The sequence below is a fragment of the Pseudopipra pipra genome, chromosome 1 (assembly GCF_036250125.1).
Source record: "Pseudopipra pipra isolate bDixPip1 chromosome 1, bDixPip1.hap1, whole genome shotgun sequence".
In the NCBI taxonomy this organism is placed as follows: domain Eukaryota; kingdom Metazoa; phylum Chordata; class Aves; order Passeriformes; family Pipridae; genus Pseudopipra; species Pseudopipra pipra.
Genome location: NC_087549.1, coordinates 34,283,301 through 34,301,257, shown reverse-complemented (window position 1 = coordinate 34,301,257; position 17,957 = coordinate 34,283,301). Strand labels below are relative to the sequence as shown.

The window sequence follows — 17,957 nt, the reverse complement described above, 5'->3', positions numbered from 1 at the left end:
ATTGTTACCCTGCTCATTATCTATGACTCTGACTCCTTAAAGGTATCTTGTCCTCCAAACAGTCTTCAAGTTAGCTTGTTTTATTTAAATAGACCAGTTAACTTTTCTTTTGCCATCTGGATTTTTGTAATATTTTAGTAAGTTTAGTTTTCTACGATGTAGTCTCCACTACGTCCATGCATACTTAGGACATAATCATATAAACTACGTGGTGCTATGTGAAATTTAAGAATAACATGTTGGTTTTGTGAAATACATCACTGGACTTCGAGCAGATCTTCATGACATAGAGCCATGGCAACCATGAATGTGTACAGGAGGAGACAAAAGAATTGAAGGATCCAGCTGTAATTTGTCATAAATTTCAGAATAATGGTGGAAAGAATAGAACAGTTGTCTGAATTGGCCATCACATGTCTCTAGAAAAGAACAGGAATTAATTGATTGATTGGAGAATTCTCCAGTGTTAGCCTAGTTTCAACCATTTTGTAGTACTAGAGTTTGTATGGAGGTGCTTTATCTGCGTATCACAAAGCTCTAACAATACTAATGAGACTTGAGGTCATAAAGAAGCATTTGGTGAAAAATATAACGAGCTATGCAGAAAATAGTCTGAACCTTGACAAGTGAATCTAGTTTAACTATCAAAAGCAGAAAAACTGATGTCTGTAAATAGAGAAAAAAGTGCAATTAACAAGCCACTTTACTCTATGAACTATCCACGGACAACACTCCCGAAACTTCAGGCGAAAAAGAAAAAAATTAATGAAATTTATTACTCCTATGAGGAAGATCATAAATACTGACTAAAAACTACATTTAAAAAGGAGATAAAGATCATGGGCTCCTGGAATATTTCTTCAAGTAAAGGGAGGAAGCCTACTGAGCTTCCTCATCTTCCACTGTGCACTAGATCCTTATTGTTTATAACTGTTTTGCTCTCATTGTCATTGTGTTCCCTGAACAGAGACCATTGGGATGGCTGACTTGTCTCTTGAAATGAAATGGAATCTCCTATCTTGTCCAGGCATATAATCCCAAAATAACTCCAGAACTGGGGATGGGAAGGTGTCAGGGAGTGGGTACTGCACCAGGCAACATTGGGATAGAGTCTGATCAGGTAGGATGAAAAAGAGGGGCAATGTCTGGCATTCCTCTATAGGTGCCCTAGATCTTGGAAGAAGGAAGGATGTAGAGTTTACTGCTGGTGCGGTTTTTGGCAGGTGGTCTAGGTTTATGTTCCACCAGATTAGACCACGCCATACTTTTGGTCTGTTTTCAGAAGACTGCTGCTGTTCAAGTCTGAGTGTAAAGTCTTCTTTCCCAGAGTGAGCCATTTTGGTGTGAGTCACCTTAAAGGGAGTAGTGCCTTGAAAATCCATGCAGAACTTAATGACATTGAAACTCCCTGAACTGTTTTCCCCTTATCCTGACCATGTGTAACAGTGTACGCTGTCTGAGTAAGATGATAAAAGGCATTGAAATCTAACAGGAAAATTTCTGCATGTGCAAATATTCCTTACATGCATTGTCAAAACTGCTCATTGATAGCATCTGCAGATGCCAGTTTAAAGGTGTTTCAGATATGTGTGCACATACTGTAATCATCACTTTAACTGCAGTTTTTAGAAGTGGTGGAATTAGATAGAAGAGAACCTGCTCACTGTGAATATAAAACAACTACCTGTTCTCCTTTATAGACTTTATTTCCCTTCCTAATTTAATGTTTTGTGGGGAGTAACCGACAAATGGTGGATCTTGGAATGCATATGACTAGGAATTGGGACTTGAGAAGAATAAATTGTAATTTCAAAATCATATAACATGATATGTTTATTTGGAAAACCTAGCATTACGTTTCCTCTTTAGACCTGACCCTTGGTTTTGATTCCTGTTTCTCCTCGCTTCTTTGCTACTCCCCAAAGGTCTTGTAAATGAATGCATTGTGAGTATTCTGTCAGAGCACCCCATTTTTCCTGATAGCTTTATTTTGCATGGTGAGTTTTAGGTAAAATTATCCTTTTTGTACATTTAAATGGGTTTTGATTTATCTGAAGTGCAGCCATTTACGAAGAAATGTAACAAAGAACCCCTTAGCATTTGTATTTTTCTTATTTGTGGGTTTAATAAAAGTTTTAATCTTCCTCCACATGTAAATACCTTTGAAATATGTAAGCTTTTAAAAGAAACAGCTAATTTTTGTCTAATCATGCAGCAGAAGGGTGGGAGATGATGTTGTGTCAATTTATATTTCTGCTTTATCAATAATATAGAGATGCATGAGAAGGAATAACCTCTCAAGTCCTCCATACAGGTTTGGCCCTGTACACTGTTTTATAATACTGGGGAATGGATATAGGTATATGTGTGGTTTGGTACATGTATTTGCATAAGGAATAGTCTTTGTATGTCTGCCCAGTCGTGGTAAGGCCAGCTTAGTGACTCAGTTTCTGGCAGAAACTTCTGGTTTGTTAATTTTCCTGAAATCTGGGGACAAATTACTTAAAAGTACCAGGGGAAAAAAGTGTTTCCAAAGTGAAGTGGTCAGTACAGAAGTAATGTTGGGGGAAAAATTCTGTGATTGAGGTTCATGTACAGACTCTGAGGAAGTTTATATCTTCAAATCTCGCCAAACATTTGGAATATATACTTATATATTTTTTTCTTTCCTCTTATGCATTTCATATTACATTTCTGTCTGTGTACTATTTCTAAATGACTATTCTTACAGAGGAGAAAATACTAAATATTCCAGATGACTTGTCTCACTATTTTACATTCTTTTTTCTTTTTTCTTTTTTTTTTTTTTTTTTGTGACCTTAGTTTTATTGGACCTCTTGTTGCAAAGAGCTGAAGTTTCTGCATGGTTGTTTGCTAGCTTCACAGACTCTGTCCTAAACCAAGTGTTTTATTTGCTTATTTTTTCCCTTTAAGAGTGTCAAACAAGTAAATTAGACTCCATATGGTAGTGCTTTATAACTTTTAAAAATCTCCTTTCACTTTGTAAAATTGTGAAGAAAACCCATATTTTTCCTTGGGATACTTAGAACTACTTATAAGGTGGAAAATCAAGAAGAATTACAGGAAAGGAAAAAGCTGTGGGAAAAAAAAAAACCACAGAAATTTTCATTTTGTTTTTTCAATTAGTTGAATTTGTACAGTGATTAATTTGCCACATTTGGTGCATAAATAACCACAATAATGTCTTAATATTCTTAATTGTGTGTTAAATACAGCTAAAATAAACCACTTAATCTTTCCTTTCCTGGAGTAGTGTACCACTTTGGTATCTTGTTCTTTTAAAGAGAGGGAAACACTGAAGAAGAAAATAATTAAGGAAATGTTTTTACTGGTCCTAGTGGTTATCAGAGATCATAAAACCATTTTTAAGATTTGATAGGCTGACTTGATGAGTTGTCAGAGTAATGCACTGGCTTGCCTTTACTTTCGGTGACTCGTGTTTCATTAGAACATCTCGCTATATGCAAAACAGAGAATATCTGTGTGATTTCAAATTATTTTTTGAGTTCATGGATCTAAGTTTGACCTCTGAAATGCACAACATGTTATCATTTTTAGTCCCAAACTGCAATTAGTTTTATGGCAAACTCACAATGAATATGTGTTTTGGAAGATTGGCCAAGGTCTTTTTATTTCCAAAATTTTTACTGTGTCTTGGTAGGGGAACAGTTTAAGACACAAGATCTTTATGAAATGCTTAGACAGGAATCCCAACAAGACCAGACTTCTTTCCTCCCTCTTTTTTACCTGAATTTCCCACTTGGTAAACCCCCCAGCAGTAATTTCCGACCTATCAGAAGTTCCACAAAATGCTGTAATAATAAAAATATCATCCATTATCAAAAATTTTGTAAGCTGTGAAGAAACCAGTATTTTCAGATGAAGCATTTCCCTCTGAGTTTCATTTAACATTTTATTTCCTTAAGGACTGCATGAGTGGAGTAGACTTCTTGCTTTTGACGTAACTGTCAATCACCATAAGAGAAATGGAAGACTTCCATTTGTTTGGAGAAAGATAAGTGTTGACATGTTAGTGAAAATAGAATTGAAACATATGCACCAGGTACATAGAATTTACAAGTGAATTGCATCTTATTCATACATCCTAATGTATTGTTCTCATGATAGGTCTGTTTTTGGAAACGTGGCACTTAGTGCGCCGAGTTAATCTGGAGATAGTCCTACTCTACTGCCAGGGAATTAGTAGCTAGTTTTGATTGAAGGAAGAATGCAGTATAAGATGCTGAATGCAGTATAAGATGCTGTGAATTTATGATGTGTTACTAGAACATCTTTTGTAAGAACTATTGGTCAACAGTACCTAATTTTTTTCATTTCATGCTGGTTATAAAAAGAGAGAACTGGTTTGAGGAGGTTGGTAAACTTGTGAACAGTTAAAAATGCTGTGGAGAAATCTTAAGAATAGTAGATGTAAAGGATTTTTTAGGTCTTTTGAATGTACCAGTCTTGATTTGTAAAAATGAAAGCACCAGGAGCATGTTTGAAAACAAAATTAGTATTATTTTGCTGGTCCTGAAGATTGTTCTACTGTCTCTCCATTTAATGGAGGATAACATCTACTTTATTCTGTCCTTCATTTGTAGATCTTGTCAAGACGTCTCTTTCTCTTTTCCCCTACAAAACCTATTTAACCTCCTCAATAACTTTAAAAGACAAGTGCTTTATCAAGCCTTTCTCCCTTCTTTTCCCTTGCTCTCTTTGATATGTGCTTTGCAAGCTAATTCTTTATTGCAGTGTTTATAGAATCTTTCTGTTTGGTGCAACACGGTTATGTATATTAGCCACAGCAGTTGCTTCTGGATAAAAAAGATATAGGGAAGAAGCCAGGAGATCATGAGCTTGGGGAAGCTTGTTGCTCATAATTTGAGGCTCTGGATAGCAGTTTAATATAGCTCTTAAAGACACAAATGCACACTCACACGCAAAATTCTTTCACAAGTCCTGCAAAAAATGGTTCACAGGAGAAGAAAGAGTGTTAAGTCTGAAAAGACTGACAAAGACTGTAATTTTTCTCCTGTGAGATAATGGTTTGAAGTGAGCAGTAGATAAAAGATTGCCATAAGAATGGCTTAATTCCCCACCTTGTAAAAGGATTAGATAATTCAGTCTCTTTATGGATTCCTTACTTGGGGAAATATATTTCCACTTTTGGTTCTCCTCAGAAATAGTTACAGATTGTACTTATTTAAATGCACAAAGACCTGCATTCAGACATTTTGAAAAAGCAAACAGCACACAGAAGTTTATTTTGCATGCTGTGTTCATGTGTAAGTTTTACTCAGCAAGTGGATATTCTAGTATTACCAGATGAAAACATTGGGGCCGTGCATTACCTATGGATGACATGGAAACTCTCCAGAAAAATCTTCAAAAGTGGCTGGAAAATAATGCTTTTAATTTGCAGAAAAAGAATGGACTTCAACCAAAATCCATTTTTTACTACTGTTTTTATGAATTTTCAAATACTTTGCTGTATTCTAGTGTGTAAGCACTGAGAAATAGTGTCCTTAAGTGAATACAAAAGCAAGAAACTGGCTGCAATTTGAATGGCATCAGTGAAAATGAAGTTATTTTAGATTAAGTGTATCTTAAATCAGGGTGAAACTCAAAGAATACAAATGCTGTATATCTCATAAATAGAATTGATGGTAGGAACAACATACTCCTGTCTGATAGCTTTACATCTTTTCTTTGAAGTGGATTAAAAGAAATTATAAATCTCTATTGGGAGGCATGCTAATTATGTAATTAAGCTTATATTCCTACCTTTTATTCAAAAATTGTCTTAAATATTTGTATTTATTCATGTAGTCTTATAGTTTAATTTTGGAAATGTCTGCCTTACTAGATAATGTTCTGCAGGATAATTCAATAGTTCTCATGCTTCGTTTCTCTTCAATGCAGATGCTTCCTGTATGTTAGTCTGTGGTGAAAACAGAAGTTATGACAGTGATTTCTTAATATAACAAGGCAACAATGCAGAGATTTCCCATTATTGCTTCAGACTTGAGAGGTGGCAGCCACTCTTATTGCTCACCAAATACATAATCCTCTGTTGGAGGATCCTCTTCCCATACATCTAAGACATTTTTCTTTTATAGTTCTAAAAATAGTTCTATGATCTAAAAATCATATATACTTATTTTAAAATCTAGTCATCATGAGGAAGGTAGAGTATGTAGCTAAAGCTGATGAAGAGTTTTACCAGATAAAGAGTACTTTTGCTTGTATATTGTTCAATAATATTTATTTAATATAATTTTACCATTATATTGACATCCTTTTGTCTCTGTACCTGTGAATACACTAAGAATTTTGCTGGCACAGTTTTAATATTTTTATATTTGTAAAAGACATTAGTAAAACAAATGGAATAGGTCAGAAATTCCTGGCTTTGTATTTGAGTGCTGAAAAAGCTTTGGATTTTACACCAGTATAAAAGTGCAGAACTTGTGGAGACAGTCAGTCAAGGTACATGAGATCAGAATTTGGATCAGTATGTTTGGGAACAATGAATTAAGTAAACTCACCATATTATAGGCAAGTCAGAACAAATGATTATGAAGTACTCTTACTGGTGTTGAGGTTGCTAGGGAAAGGTGCAAGAAAACATTCAATGTAACCTAAAAGCATGTGGGCCCTTTCAGAACTTTTGTTTTCTGATCTCTGTTGCTATAACTTCCCTGGAGTTATGTATTTGTCATAGTGAAATTATAATTCAGTATTACAGTGCTGTCAGAGAGAGATGTTAGATGTAGATGTAATGTTTTAAATTACAGAAAGGAAGCAGATGATTTGAAAGGAGAAAAAAAAAAGGAAAGTTCAATAAGTCAAATTTATTCTTCTCCTCATCTCTCAATGAAATTCTCTTTGGCTGCCAAAGAAACATCATCATGTTATGTGTATAATAAGTTTCTTTTGTTAATAAGTTCATGATGTTCCTTAAATCTTACAAAATATATATTACAGGTTTTGATCCAAATTAATAACTACTTCATAAAGAAACTAACTATAAATCACTGAAGTACTTGTTAGGATTTTTTCAAGAGCATAGTTAGCTTACTTTGAAATAATTTAAGCAAAACAAGTGATTCAACAAATCAAAATTTCCTTATTTAAGATTCTAGTACAAACATAACACTACTTCTGTTTTTCAGAGAACTTTTCTTGCTGTAGCCTTAAAAATATATGTCGATCTTGCCTGATCATGAAAACAACTTCTGTTTTTGCTGAAAGATTTAAGGATTCTTTACCAAACTTTCCCCTACTTCTCACCATACTTGGCTAAAAGAAGTCAACTGAGTCTTCAGCAATGCAGATCAGGAATTTTCCAATTAAATGCATGTTCTTCAGGAATAATGTTTCACAGAAACCAAAATGTTTTCAAGTGTTTATTGAGATTCAACAAGATTTAGCTGACACAGGGCAGAGCAGAGAGAATGGCTGGAGCTGCAGTGCTCAGACAGGTAATATCTCCCTTCCTTCTAGGAGAGTGCCCTTTACTGTCTTGGAGCCCCAGTGGAATTTTTCTTTATTACTGAAAAGTCAGCAGAAGCATTTTTATTGTCTTGAAATTGGGGGTTTTCAGGGTTTCTTCTTAAGTGGAATATCAAAGTTTCTATTTTTCACCTCTGGGGAATATCAGAATTTGAGCACATTTAGCCAGCTTTAGTTTGCTATTTCTAAAAATAAAAAGAAGTGCTTAGTCACGTACTGGAATTTGAAGGCCAGCCAAGTGCACAGTAATTATATAACTCTTGCCCGCAGTTGTTTATTTGGACTTAAAGGAGATTTTGTCTAAAAATGATAACCCTTCTGCTGGCTTGTTTTTGGAAGGAATAGAATAGAATTTTGGTTATTTAAGTGACATATTTCTGGAAAACTGAGTCAGAATAGCATTAACCTGAATATAATCTAAATTCCTCTGTCTGTAAGTGACAATCACTCTCTTCTGAATTTTGATATGACAAAGAAATTTCCTTAAGTACAACCTCTACTATACAGTAGCGGAAGACAATTAATAATGCACATACTTTAAAAGTCCATTTTGCTCAAGAGTAAATATTTCTACAAATTTCAAATCTGAAAATGCATGCCAACTTTAAATTGTGGAGAAAAAGCACACAATTCTAATTCAGCTTTCTAACCCATTCCCTGTTATTTTTCCCCCAAGATATAGTTTAATTCCAGTGTCATATTGTCTAGGAATTCCGCAGCTGTATGAGGGCTACTGCATTGTTTTAAGAATGGTACAAGTGGAGAAATCACACCTACTCATGCTTTCCTCTCTCCTTCCATCCCCACTATCCCCACACTTCATTAGGAACCCATTATAATTAGTTCGTTTAGGATGCTATTCGATGGATTTTGGATTCATGTAAGGAATTGTTTTGTATGATCATCTTACCTCTTTCTTTTTAGTTTCTAAGTGGAGTCATCAATTTGTCAACTTTCTAAAGCAGCAATTACCATAATATCAAGAAGCTGTCCTTTTAATAGCTCATTGGATATTGATAGGTATCAGAGAGCTTTGAAAAGAAGACCACTAGTTCTGTCGCACAAAAAGAATGGGGAAGTACAAAGACATACCATGTAGCTGATTACAGTATAGAAGAGCAGTGAATTCAACTGGATTGTGGATATTGATTGTCAACATTTATTTTCTTTTCAAATAGGTCAAGCATTTTTTCATCTGGCAAAATAGGTGACTCCTATTGAAATATCAAATTGCAATATACTCACCTTGATGTCCAACAGCTTGTGTTTTAAGAAACATAAACAACCTAAATGATTGAATTCAGCAATGTGCTTAACATGAAAAAAAATCTTATCATTTGAATCTTGAGTCTATTTTTTCTATTTGCTGTTGTCTTGCCCTTGTGAGACAGTATAGGATTTTATTATGCTGTGACTCATTCAAGGAATGTAGAAGTAGTATTGTCCACTTTTTGCATATTCTTATGGTATCATGGATGAAGCAGCAGAGTGCCTCCTCAGCAGGTTTGCTGATGACACAAAGCTGGGAGGAGTGGCCGATAGCCGAGAGGGATGTGCAGCCCTTCAGAAGGACCTTGACAGGGTGGAGAGGTGGGCAGAGAAGAACCATCTGAAATTCAACAAAGGAAGGAATAACCCCATGCAGCTCTACAGGTTGGTGGCTGACCTGCTGTAAAGCAGCTTTGCAGAGAAGGACCTGGGTCTCCTGGTGGACAACAAGCTGTCCATGAGCCAACAGTGTGCCCCTGTGGCCAAGAAGGCCAATGATATTCTGGGGTGTATTAGGAAGAGCATTGGCAGCAGGTCGAGGGAAGTGATCCTGCCCCTCTACTCAGCCCTGGTGAAGCGACGTCTGGAGTGCTGTGTTCAGTTCTGGGCTCCTCGGTACTAGAGAGTCTTGGAGCTCCCAGAGCAGATCCAGTGGAGGGCTACAAAGATGATTAAGGGACTGGAACATCTCTCTTATGAGGAAAGGCTGAGGGAGCTGGGCCTGTTCAGTCTCAAGAAGAGATGACTGAGAGGTGAATCTCATCAATGTAATACAAGTGTCTGAAGGGATGGTGTCAGGACGATGGAACCGGGGCTCTTCCTGGTGATGCCAAGCAATAGCACAAGAGGTGACAGGCAGAAACTGTGGCACAGGAAGTTCCACCTGAATATGAAGAACTTTTTTGCTGTGCACTGGAACAGTTTGCCCAGAGAGGTTTTGGACTCTCCCACACTGTAGATATTCAAGAACCATTTAGACACAATTCTGTGCAATGTGCTTTGGGATGACCCTGCTTGAGCAGAGAGGTTGGGGTCCCTTCCTACTTGACGCATTCTGTGAATCTGTGAATCATATTCTAAATCATACTGGGGGTGTGACTGTGATTCATGCACCCACAAGCTTGTTTGTAATGATAGACCTGGTATAATGCTGCCACACCAATCCTGTAGATTTTATTTAGAATGTCTTTGGTCCTGAAGTCCTTCACAGTTTTCTTGGAACAAGTCCTATAGAATGCTTTTTGCGGTCAAAGAAAATTGAAATATTTACCTGGAGGCTGTTTGCCTTTGTAGCTCTTAAACCTCCAACATGCAGCTGGTTAATGTAACTGAAACAGTGGCCTCTGAGCAGGAGATCACACTAGAAACAGAATGTGTATGGAAAAAATTGTTGGCTACCAGGTATCAAGTTTTGACTCCCATTAAAACAGTCAGTAGCTGAAATATGTTTTGGTTAATAGCTGAAGTAGTTCATGAAGTGTTAGTAAGATAGTAGTTTTTAGGTAACTCTTCTAGACCTATGCTTCTTTCTAATCTATGCTTCTCTCTCCTTGAGATTTTTTAAGTGCTTTTGTTTTACTGTGGCGGTATCTTATGAATAATATTACTATTGAAGAAGAAATTGGAATCATCCAAGTAACAGAATTCTTTTGGCAAGAAATAGTGTTTGTGACTTTTTTGTTGCTTGAGTCACATGAGAATCTGTTCTAATATGAATCTATATGTAAGAAATACATAAATAAGTTGAAAATTGAATGTGAAAATGTGATCCAGGTATGTCCCACATTTAATTCACCCATCCATTCAGTACCCCAGCCATTTCTTTCTGCAAAGGGAAATCATATGAAATAGATTTTCTGAAAACATTGAAAAGATTTTTTTTGCATGTTCTTCATGATACAGTGGACCACTTAAATTTATGTAAATTTTAAAATAAGATGAGGATAATTTCAGTTGTTCATGTGTGGTTTGGATTTATGGAAGCTCAGAATGGGAACATATTGTAAAATCTTGAAAATTCTGATGGGATAAAAGAAGCAGCTCCTACTTCTAGAGGTGGTTTTCGTATGAATGCAATATAAACAGAGAAGGTTGGAGTAATTTTCCTTTTCATTAAGCATAAGTAAACTACCAACATGGCTGCAGAGAAGAGTACCTCACTTCTGGTTCCCGCAATTCTGTGCATACCCTTATAAGCTTGAATATGTTCTTGTAGTAAACGTGTATGTATGTAATGAAGGAGGACAGGCAAATTTTATTGCAAAGGAAATTTATGTGATTTTTGAAATCATCCTTTTTTTGCATAGTTATTTCATTTGCAATTTGTTTTCTCACTATTTGAATATCTTTATTCTGTTTGACTGTCATCTTTAGAAGAGCCTGTTTGACAAGGTAGCCTTTTAAAGAATTGGCAACTATAGCATTAGAAGCCAGGTATACAACTATAAAGGATTCACAGAAGTAATTTTCAAAATTAGGTTTACAGCTTCTAAATTCTGTAGTTTGTTACCTTGAGGAGTTTTGTGTTCTATGGAACTACCTCCTTAGGTAAGAAACATTATGAATTTACATTGAGTTTTCCATCATAAATAAACCATTGTAGGGGTAATATAAGGATGTAAAGTAATTGAGGGTTGGGGGGAAATCATTTTGAGAAGTATGAACAAATGACTTAAGGTCCAAATATATTAGATAACTATGAGAGTCGTAAAATACGAAATTCAGATAAGGCGGATACGGGGGTTCTGCTTGGCTTCAAAGGTTAATTCAAAGCTTAGTGTAAAGCAGCTGCAGCGAGTAAGAATATAGAGTGAAAAGAACATTTTTTTTTCAAGCGATAAGTTATTTCTTTCTCCAAGGTTTTACTTCAATACATTTTTATGATTCCTGGGCTTTGCAAAATTGAATTGCATTTTTCATATTCTTTTCATGTCTAAATAAATCCAAGGTAAGATAACCTTTATGTAAATGGCGGTTATATTGTATTAAGAGCTACAAACCATTTCTTCAGAGCAGAATCTGTACTCAGGATTCATAAGAGCCTGTAGAAGGATGATGGGACTCTTGGGATGGTCCTTTAAAAGAACAGATACAAGCATTATTTTTGTAAATTGCTATCAAGGCATTACAGTTAGGTGGTGCAGGAGGAAAGCCTAAAGTTGAAGTCTGCCATAATTACTGTATTTTCTTTTTAAAAATTAAAAAAGGAAGAGGAAATATTCTTGCATGCATTTCCCTTTGGTGGGTTAACCTTGGCTAAGAACCAGCTCTCTACCTAGCCAGTAGGATGATAGGAGAAAATAAGAAGTAAAAGCTTGTGAGTTAAAATAAAGACAGGGAAATTGCCTACCGGTTACTGTCCTGGGTGAAACAGACATGACCTGGGTAAAATTAGTTTAATTTATTGGCAATTAAAATAGTTTGGAGTAGTAAAAAACTAAAAGACAGACTTTAAAACCACACCTTTCCTCCTCCTTTTCCTGGGCCCAACCTCACTCCTTCACTCCAGACTCCTCTCCCCACCCCCTGAGCAGTGCAGGGGAGATGGGAAATGTGAGGTTGCAGTCAGTCCATTTTGGATCCTCTCTGTCCTTTCTTCTTCATCACTCTTTTCACCTGCTCCAGCGTGGGCTCTTCCCACTGGCTGCAGTCCTTCAGTAAAAAAACCTACTGTATTGTGGGTTTTCATGGGCCGCAGTCCCTCCAGGGCATATTCCCCTGCCCTGGTGTGGGTCCTCCACAGGCTGCAGAGGATATTGGCTCTCACATGCATCTCACCATGGGCGGCAGGGGAGTATCTGCTCTGGAGTGTGGAGCACCTCCTCCTCTGACCTTTGTGTTCCCTCTGCTGCTCTTTTGCTGGTGTGGCATTGTTTGCTCTTTCTTAGCTCTGTTTTCTCCAATGTGCCACCATTTTGACTGAAGGACTCAGCCATGTCCTGCTGTGGTTCTTTTGGAGCCAGATGGAACCACCTGTGTCTGGTTCAGGACAACCCCGGCCTCTCCTTACCAAGGCCACTCCTGCAGCCCCCCTGCTGCCCACACCTTTACATGGACATCCAGTACAATCCTGTTCAATTAAAATATGTTTTAAGGTAGTGAAGGAAGCTTGCAGTTTCATATGCACACGATACCATCAAACCCCTACTTTCGTTAACAGACTTACAAAAATACATGAGCTAGGATTCAGTTGGCTATGAGTTTCTTGGAGGCTAGTTTTGGTTACTAGACAGTCTGGGATGTCGTGAATGAACCATGGGTGTGGATTTTTCAGCAAAGCTACCCTTTTAATTAGGACGATGTTGTGAGTACAATATGCAGTCGGGGATAATGGTCTGTCTTATCTAAGCAATATGATTGCAAATGTTTTCATTGCATTTTCCACCATTTAGATTGCAAGGGGATAATTTGGCAGAAGGGCCAGAAGATGTCTCCATGGTATCTCAGGCATCTGAGCCAGCAGTGTCAGACTCTGATGGTAAGTCATAAATATTTGCTGCTCATAAAAAAACCCTCAAACACCAACATCTTGAATTTACGAGTAGAGGTTATGCCTGTAAAAGTTTAAACACTTTCAGAGAGTGTTCCTGGTATTTGAACTCAGTCATTTACACTTGAAATCTGTTTGAAGAGCCACTAACGTGATTTTTGTCGTGGGCAATTAGCACTCCAGAATAATTCTTGGGCATATTTTGAGAGGTGCCCTGGGCCAGAATTTGTTCTTAGTAGGCAGTTCGTATGTTAGCATACTATTTTGGATGTAAAACAACTTAATAGCATAGACATGGGCTGTTCATTGCCAGTTGGCTTCTATGCCAAAGAATGGTCTTTGAAATATTTAGTATAATACCACACATGCACCCACATGACTCAATACACAGCAAAAATAAAACATTTATACAGTAGTTCTGAAGAACGTTTTTTCTCCTCATACAAACATCCTATGTTGCACTAATCTGCAGTCAGGACACTCAAGCATTTCAATTTCTGCTCAGGATTTGGAACAGAATAACACCTGAAATGCTGGAAAAGGCAATTCCTAAGGGAATTTCCAGAGAATGCCCAGCTTTCCTACAAAAGATAAAGTTAATGAAGGTTATCTTAGCTGTCACTGGAACAGAGAGAGAAAGGCATAGAGGTTTGGACAGAGAATCTGCAAAGATAAATCTTTCAGTCCATTCCCTTACTTTTGGGCGGAACCAACTGAGTCTATGAATTGTAGGGCTTGATTTCAGTATAGTCTCCAGCAGCCACAGTCAAGTCAGCTATGTTGATCAATTAATGCAAAAAAATGAAAATCAGAATTAACTTTTTATTTTAGTTATCCTACTGTCTGCTATTTAGTGCTACTATGTGTGCTATTAGGTATTAGGGCAACCTGAGCTTTCACTCATTTCTCTTGGCTTATTTGTAAACCAACCATTAGTCACTAGTATGTCTTTAGAGATAAATTTTTTAAACTGGTTTTGTGAGAATGCATGGTTTCATGCAGTCATGACATTGACTTTTCCTTTTATCTGCAGTTGATCACTTAATTAAAGAAAATAATAGGGGACTCAGAATCTCAAAATATGATGTCCTTAAAATCATCATGAAGATTGTCAGCTAGAGATACTTAGACCGGAGATTTTACTCGAGCCCTCTGAAAGGAAGGCAAAATTCTTCTGTTATGAGAATAATTCCCAGGAAGAGACGTGGTGGTGGCTTGTTAGGGATAGGTGAGGGAATACACAAGCATGAGATTATTGCAGTAAAATCAAACAGAGGGGTAAGACATATATGTAGGAAAAAGTTCTACAGTTCATGAAATAATTTGTTTTGAACAGATCTCATCCTTCCTTTTTCCTTCCTGTGTATCCTTGTTCTCGAAGTGAAAATATGTCCACTTTGCCATGACATCTCCGGAAATTGTAGGCTTCAATAAAATAGTTCAGTAAAATAGTTGGTTGCTAAGAGGCAAAGTCACCAGGATTAAAGAAGATGAAATTGTCAGAAGGTTCTGGATGCCATGTAATATTGAAGCTGAATCTTTCATGGTCACAGGGTTTGGAGCACAAAAATGCTCTACCTGTTATAACTTGGGCCACTTCATATGTTTCTGAATCCTCTGTAGTCAGTATGCCTACAGAGAAGGTGGAAAAGACTTTCACTAAAAAAAACCACCTTCAACAAAATACGGGGAGTAAAAGTATACTCCCTGTAGGAGTAGGGAGTAGAATAGGTAGGTGGGGCAATGACATTCATGTTGTTATAAACACATCTATCTGATGTCTGTGAATATACATGAACCTGTTAATCATATAGCTGGAAGACAGCAAAGCCTCTAAGGCAAAAAGACTGAGGTCAACAGTAAGGTAATGCCAAATTTCTGTCAAGAAGCACTCTCAGAAATGTTCAGCATTTCAAAATGTATGTTTTTGGGTTTTTTCCTAAAATGTTGGCTAGTAATACATTTTGATTTGAAAAAAGACACAGCTGGATTTTGTGAAATAGGCACAGACTAGAAACAGGCACAGAACTCGGGCAACTGCCCATTCTATCAATCTTCTCTATAAATGCAGCACATTACTTGCTCTCTGTGCGTCTGATTTTTATTTCCAATAAATATGTATGAGAAGATGATAAAAGAGACTCCTAAAGATACTATTAAAAAACCCTAAGTAACCAAGGCACTGAATTTTTAGTTATGTCCACTTACAGATGTATTATATGATGAAAAAATGAATAACAGGCTTCACTTACCAGGTTTATTTGAATTTATTTTACTTATCAGTACCAACGACTGTAGTGAGAGAAAACTATGCATTGGGAAGTGCTGATGCAAACCATTCGTTCAAGAATTCGCAGGCAAGGTGCTGATGCACAGCAAAATTGAGGGTAGCTTTCTTTAGATAATGATCTGTTTCTGGGTTAGTGGGAAATTGTTGTTAGGTCTGGAACATCTGTGGATTTCAGATGAACTAAGTTCAGAAGTAATTGGCAGCACATCTGATCTAACAGCCCTTATAAATAAGCCTCACTTGAACCAATTCCACTTAATAAAGTCAATGTAGTAGCTTATGTGAAAAGATCATGTGCAGCATCAGACACTATACTGACTCCACTGTCAATCTGGATCTGGTTCTAATTAACCACTATTCTGAGTTCCCTGTAGTGTAATCCTGCAGAACTGGACAGACTTATGCTTGATCTAAGCAGTAAAAATCAGAGGTAGGAACCAGGTCTCAAGATTGAGGAATACAAGACACTTTAAAGCTGCAGTTTCTTTTCACTGTCCTAAACTATACCTCTCAAAAATGTTTCTCTTTTCCATTAGACTTCACAGGTAGAAACAAAGGGAAGAATTTAATAGCTAGGTTCTTGATTTTGATTAGAAGCAGCAGCTTCGGTGACTGCACAGCAAACTTCCCCTGTAGCTGCCCAGCCTGTCAGGTTTATCTCTTGGGTCAGTCCTCCACTGAGCCCTGCTCTTCTCCTGCAGAGGTAGATGGGAAGAATGTCTGAGTCTTCAAAAGATAGACACTATAACAGAATTTATCTAGTAAAATCTATATCTGTCAACCCCCAGTGTGTTTTTCAGGTTGGGGGAATTGTAGAAGCATTGTACTACTGTGTTTCTGTTTTGTTTACTTGGTTTATTTTAATATATATTTAGAAATAGTATCACTAAAGGATAATTGTTCATTTACTCTCAATCTCCTATAAGTACCACAGGACCTGGTTTCACTTGTTTCACATGTTCATTCTCTCTTGCTGAAAAGTACCTTACCCTCTGCATGAAGCCATGATATAAGGCATGAAAAGAGGACATTATTGCAAATAAAGTTTTTGCAATCTATGCATTCTTGTAGAAAGAAGCCTAAAAGGCAGTGACTTATTAGGGAGTGATCTCTTAATATAGGATAAATGAAAAGCATAGCACTTCGAAACCACTCCTCGAATTATCTAAGAAAAGCTGTGTTCGTGACTTTCTTTGCAGTACAGTGTCCAACTCCACATATTTCTGAGGTGTAGGCAAAGCCTTGTTTCTCTTGTGACTCTACTTGGAATAATGTAATTGGACTGAAAATGATAGATTCTATGGTACTGTGTAAATGTGGTATTTCCTATTCTATTGTTCTGTTAGATCTACAGCTCTACAGATTATATTGCGATACCTAATACTTAGTTTACTAAAAAAGTTTTACTAGAGTAAATTTCACATCAGTAGTTCATTCCCGACCGAACAGGAGTCACTGATTTTTATTACTTGCCAGTAGAAATTTGAAAAAACTTAAATGTATAACTTGTACATAGCTGGCGTTTTTGTTTTGATTTTGATTTGTTGTTGTTGTTTGGGGTTTTTTGGAAGTGGTTTTATGTTTTGTTTTGGTTTTTTTTTCCTTTAAAGCCAGTATAGTAGAAATTTCAAAACAGGCATTAGGATGTAGAGAGATAGTTTGAAATCGGGGATGTTCAATAGAAATATGAACATATGAAACACACATAGAATCATTCCAGATGGAACTGCATGACCAGGGTAAAAAATAAAGGACACAAATATGTGGGAGCTAGGATTGAGAACTAGATAATGCAATGGCAAAAATGTGCCATCATCTCCCAGTTTGTGCACAGCTCTCTGACCACAACTTTACATCATCATCACCTCTTCTTCCTCCACTTTTATTTGGTTTTGCAATGAATGTGGTAACCGTAGTTGCCGTACTTCAGTATAGTTCTGATTTCATAATAAGTATAGTCTGAGATGTTTAACAAATCAGGGTCTGGAAACATGAGGCCCTCCTTGCTGGGTGTCTGCATAACAGTAGAACCTAGGGAAGATCAGAGCATCTTGTTTTCCTGGGCTGCTGATGCAGCATCTAAGTGTCTAGCAGCATCAGGCAAAGAGGGAAACTGCATAGCATGTTACTCAGAAATTGCTTTCTCTGACATGGGTACATAAAATCTGTTTTGAGTCATTGCATATGCATCAAATAGGTATTCTAGACTTTTCACAAAATCCTGTCATGTTACAAATGTGGCAGCATGGGCAAAAATTATAGCTTGCATGGCTTTTAAATGTTGTCTAAATTGACGAGAACATTTAACTTTAAGGATTTTAACTGTATTCTAATTATTTTAACATGATTATTTTATTTATTTATTTATTT

The 17,957-nt window shown here is 36.8% G+C and overlaps 1 protein-coding gene across 2 annotated transcripts in view; it reads left to right on the top strand.

Moving 5' to 3' along the window:
• The window catches only part of C1H8orf34 (chromosome 1 C8orf34 homolog), a 134,598-nt gene that overhangs the window by 103,410 nt on the left and 13,231 nt on the right, over positions 1–17,957 (top strand). For both annotated transcript variants that reach the window (XM_064651324.1, XM_064651314.1), the window contains one exon: positions 13,200–13,285. In XM_064651324.1, the coding sequence (XP_064507394.1) occupies positions 13,200–13,285 (86 nt within the window). The remainder of the gene's footprint in view (positions 1–13,199; positions 13,286–17,957) is intronic.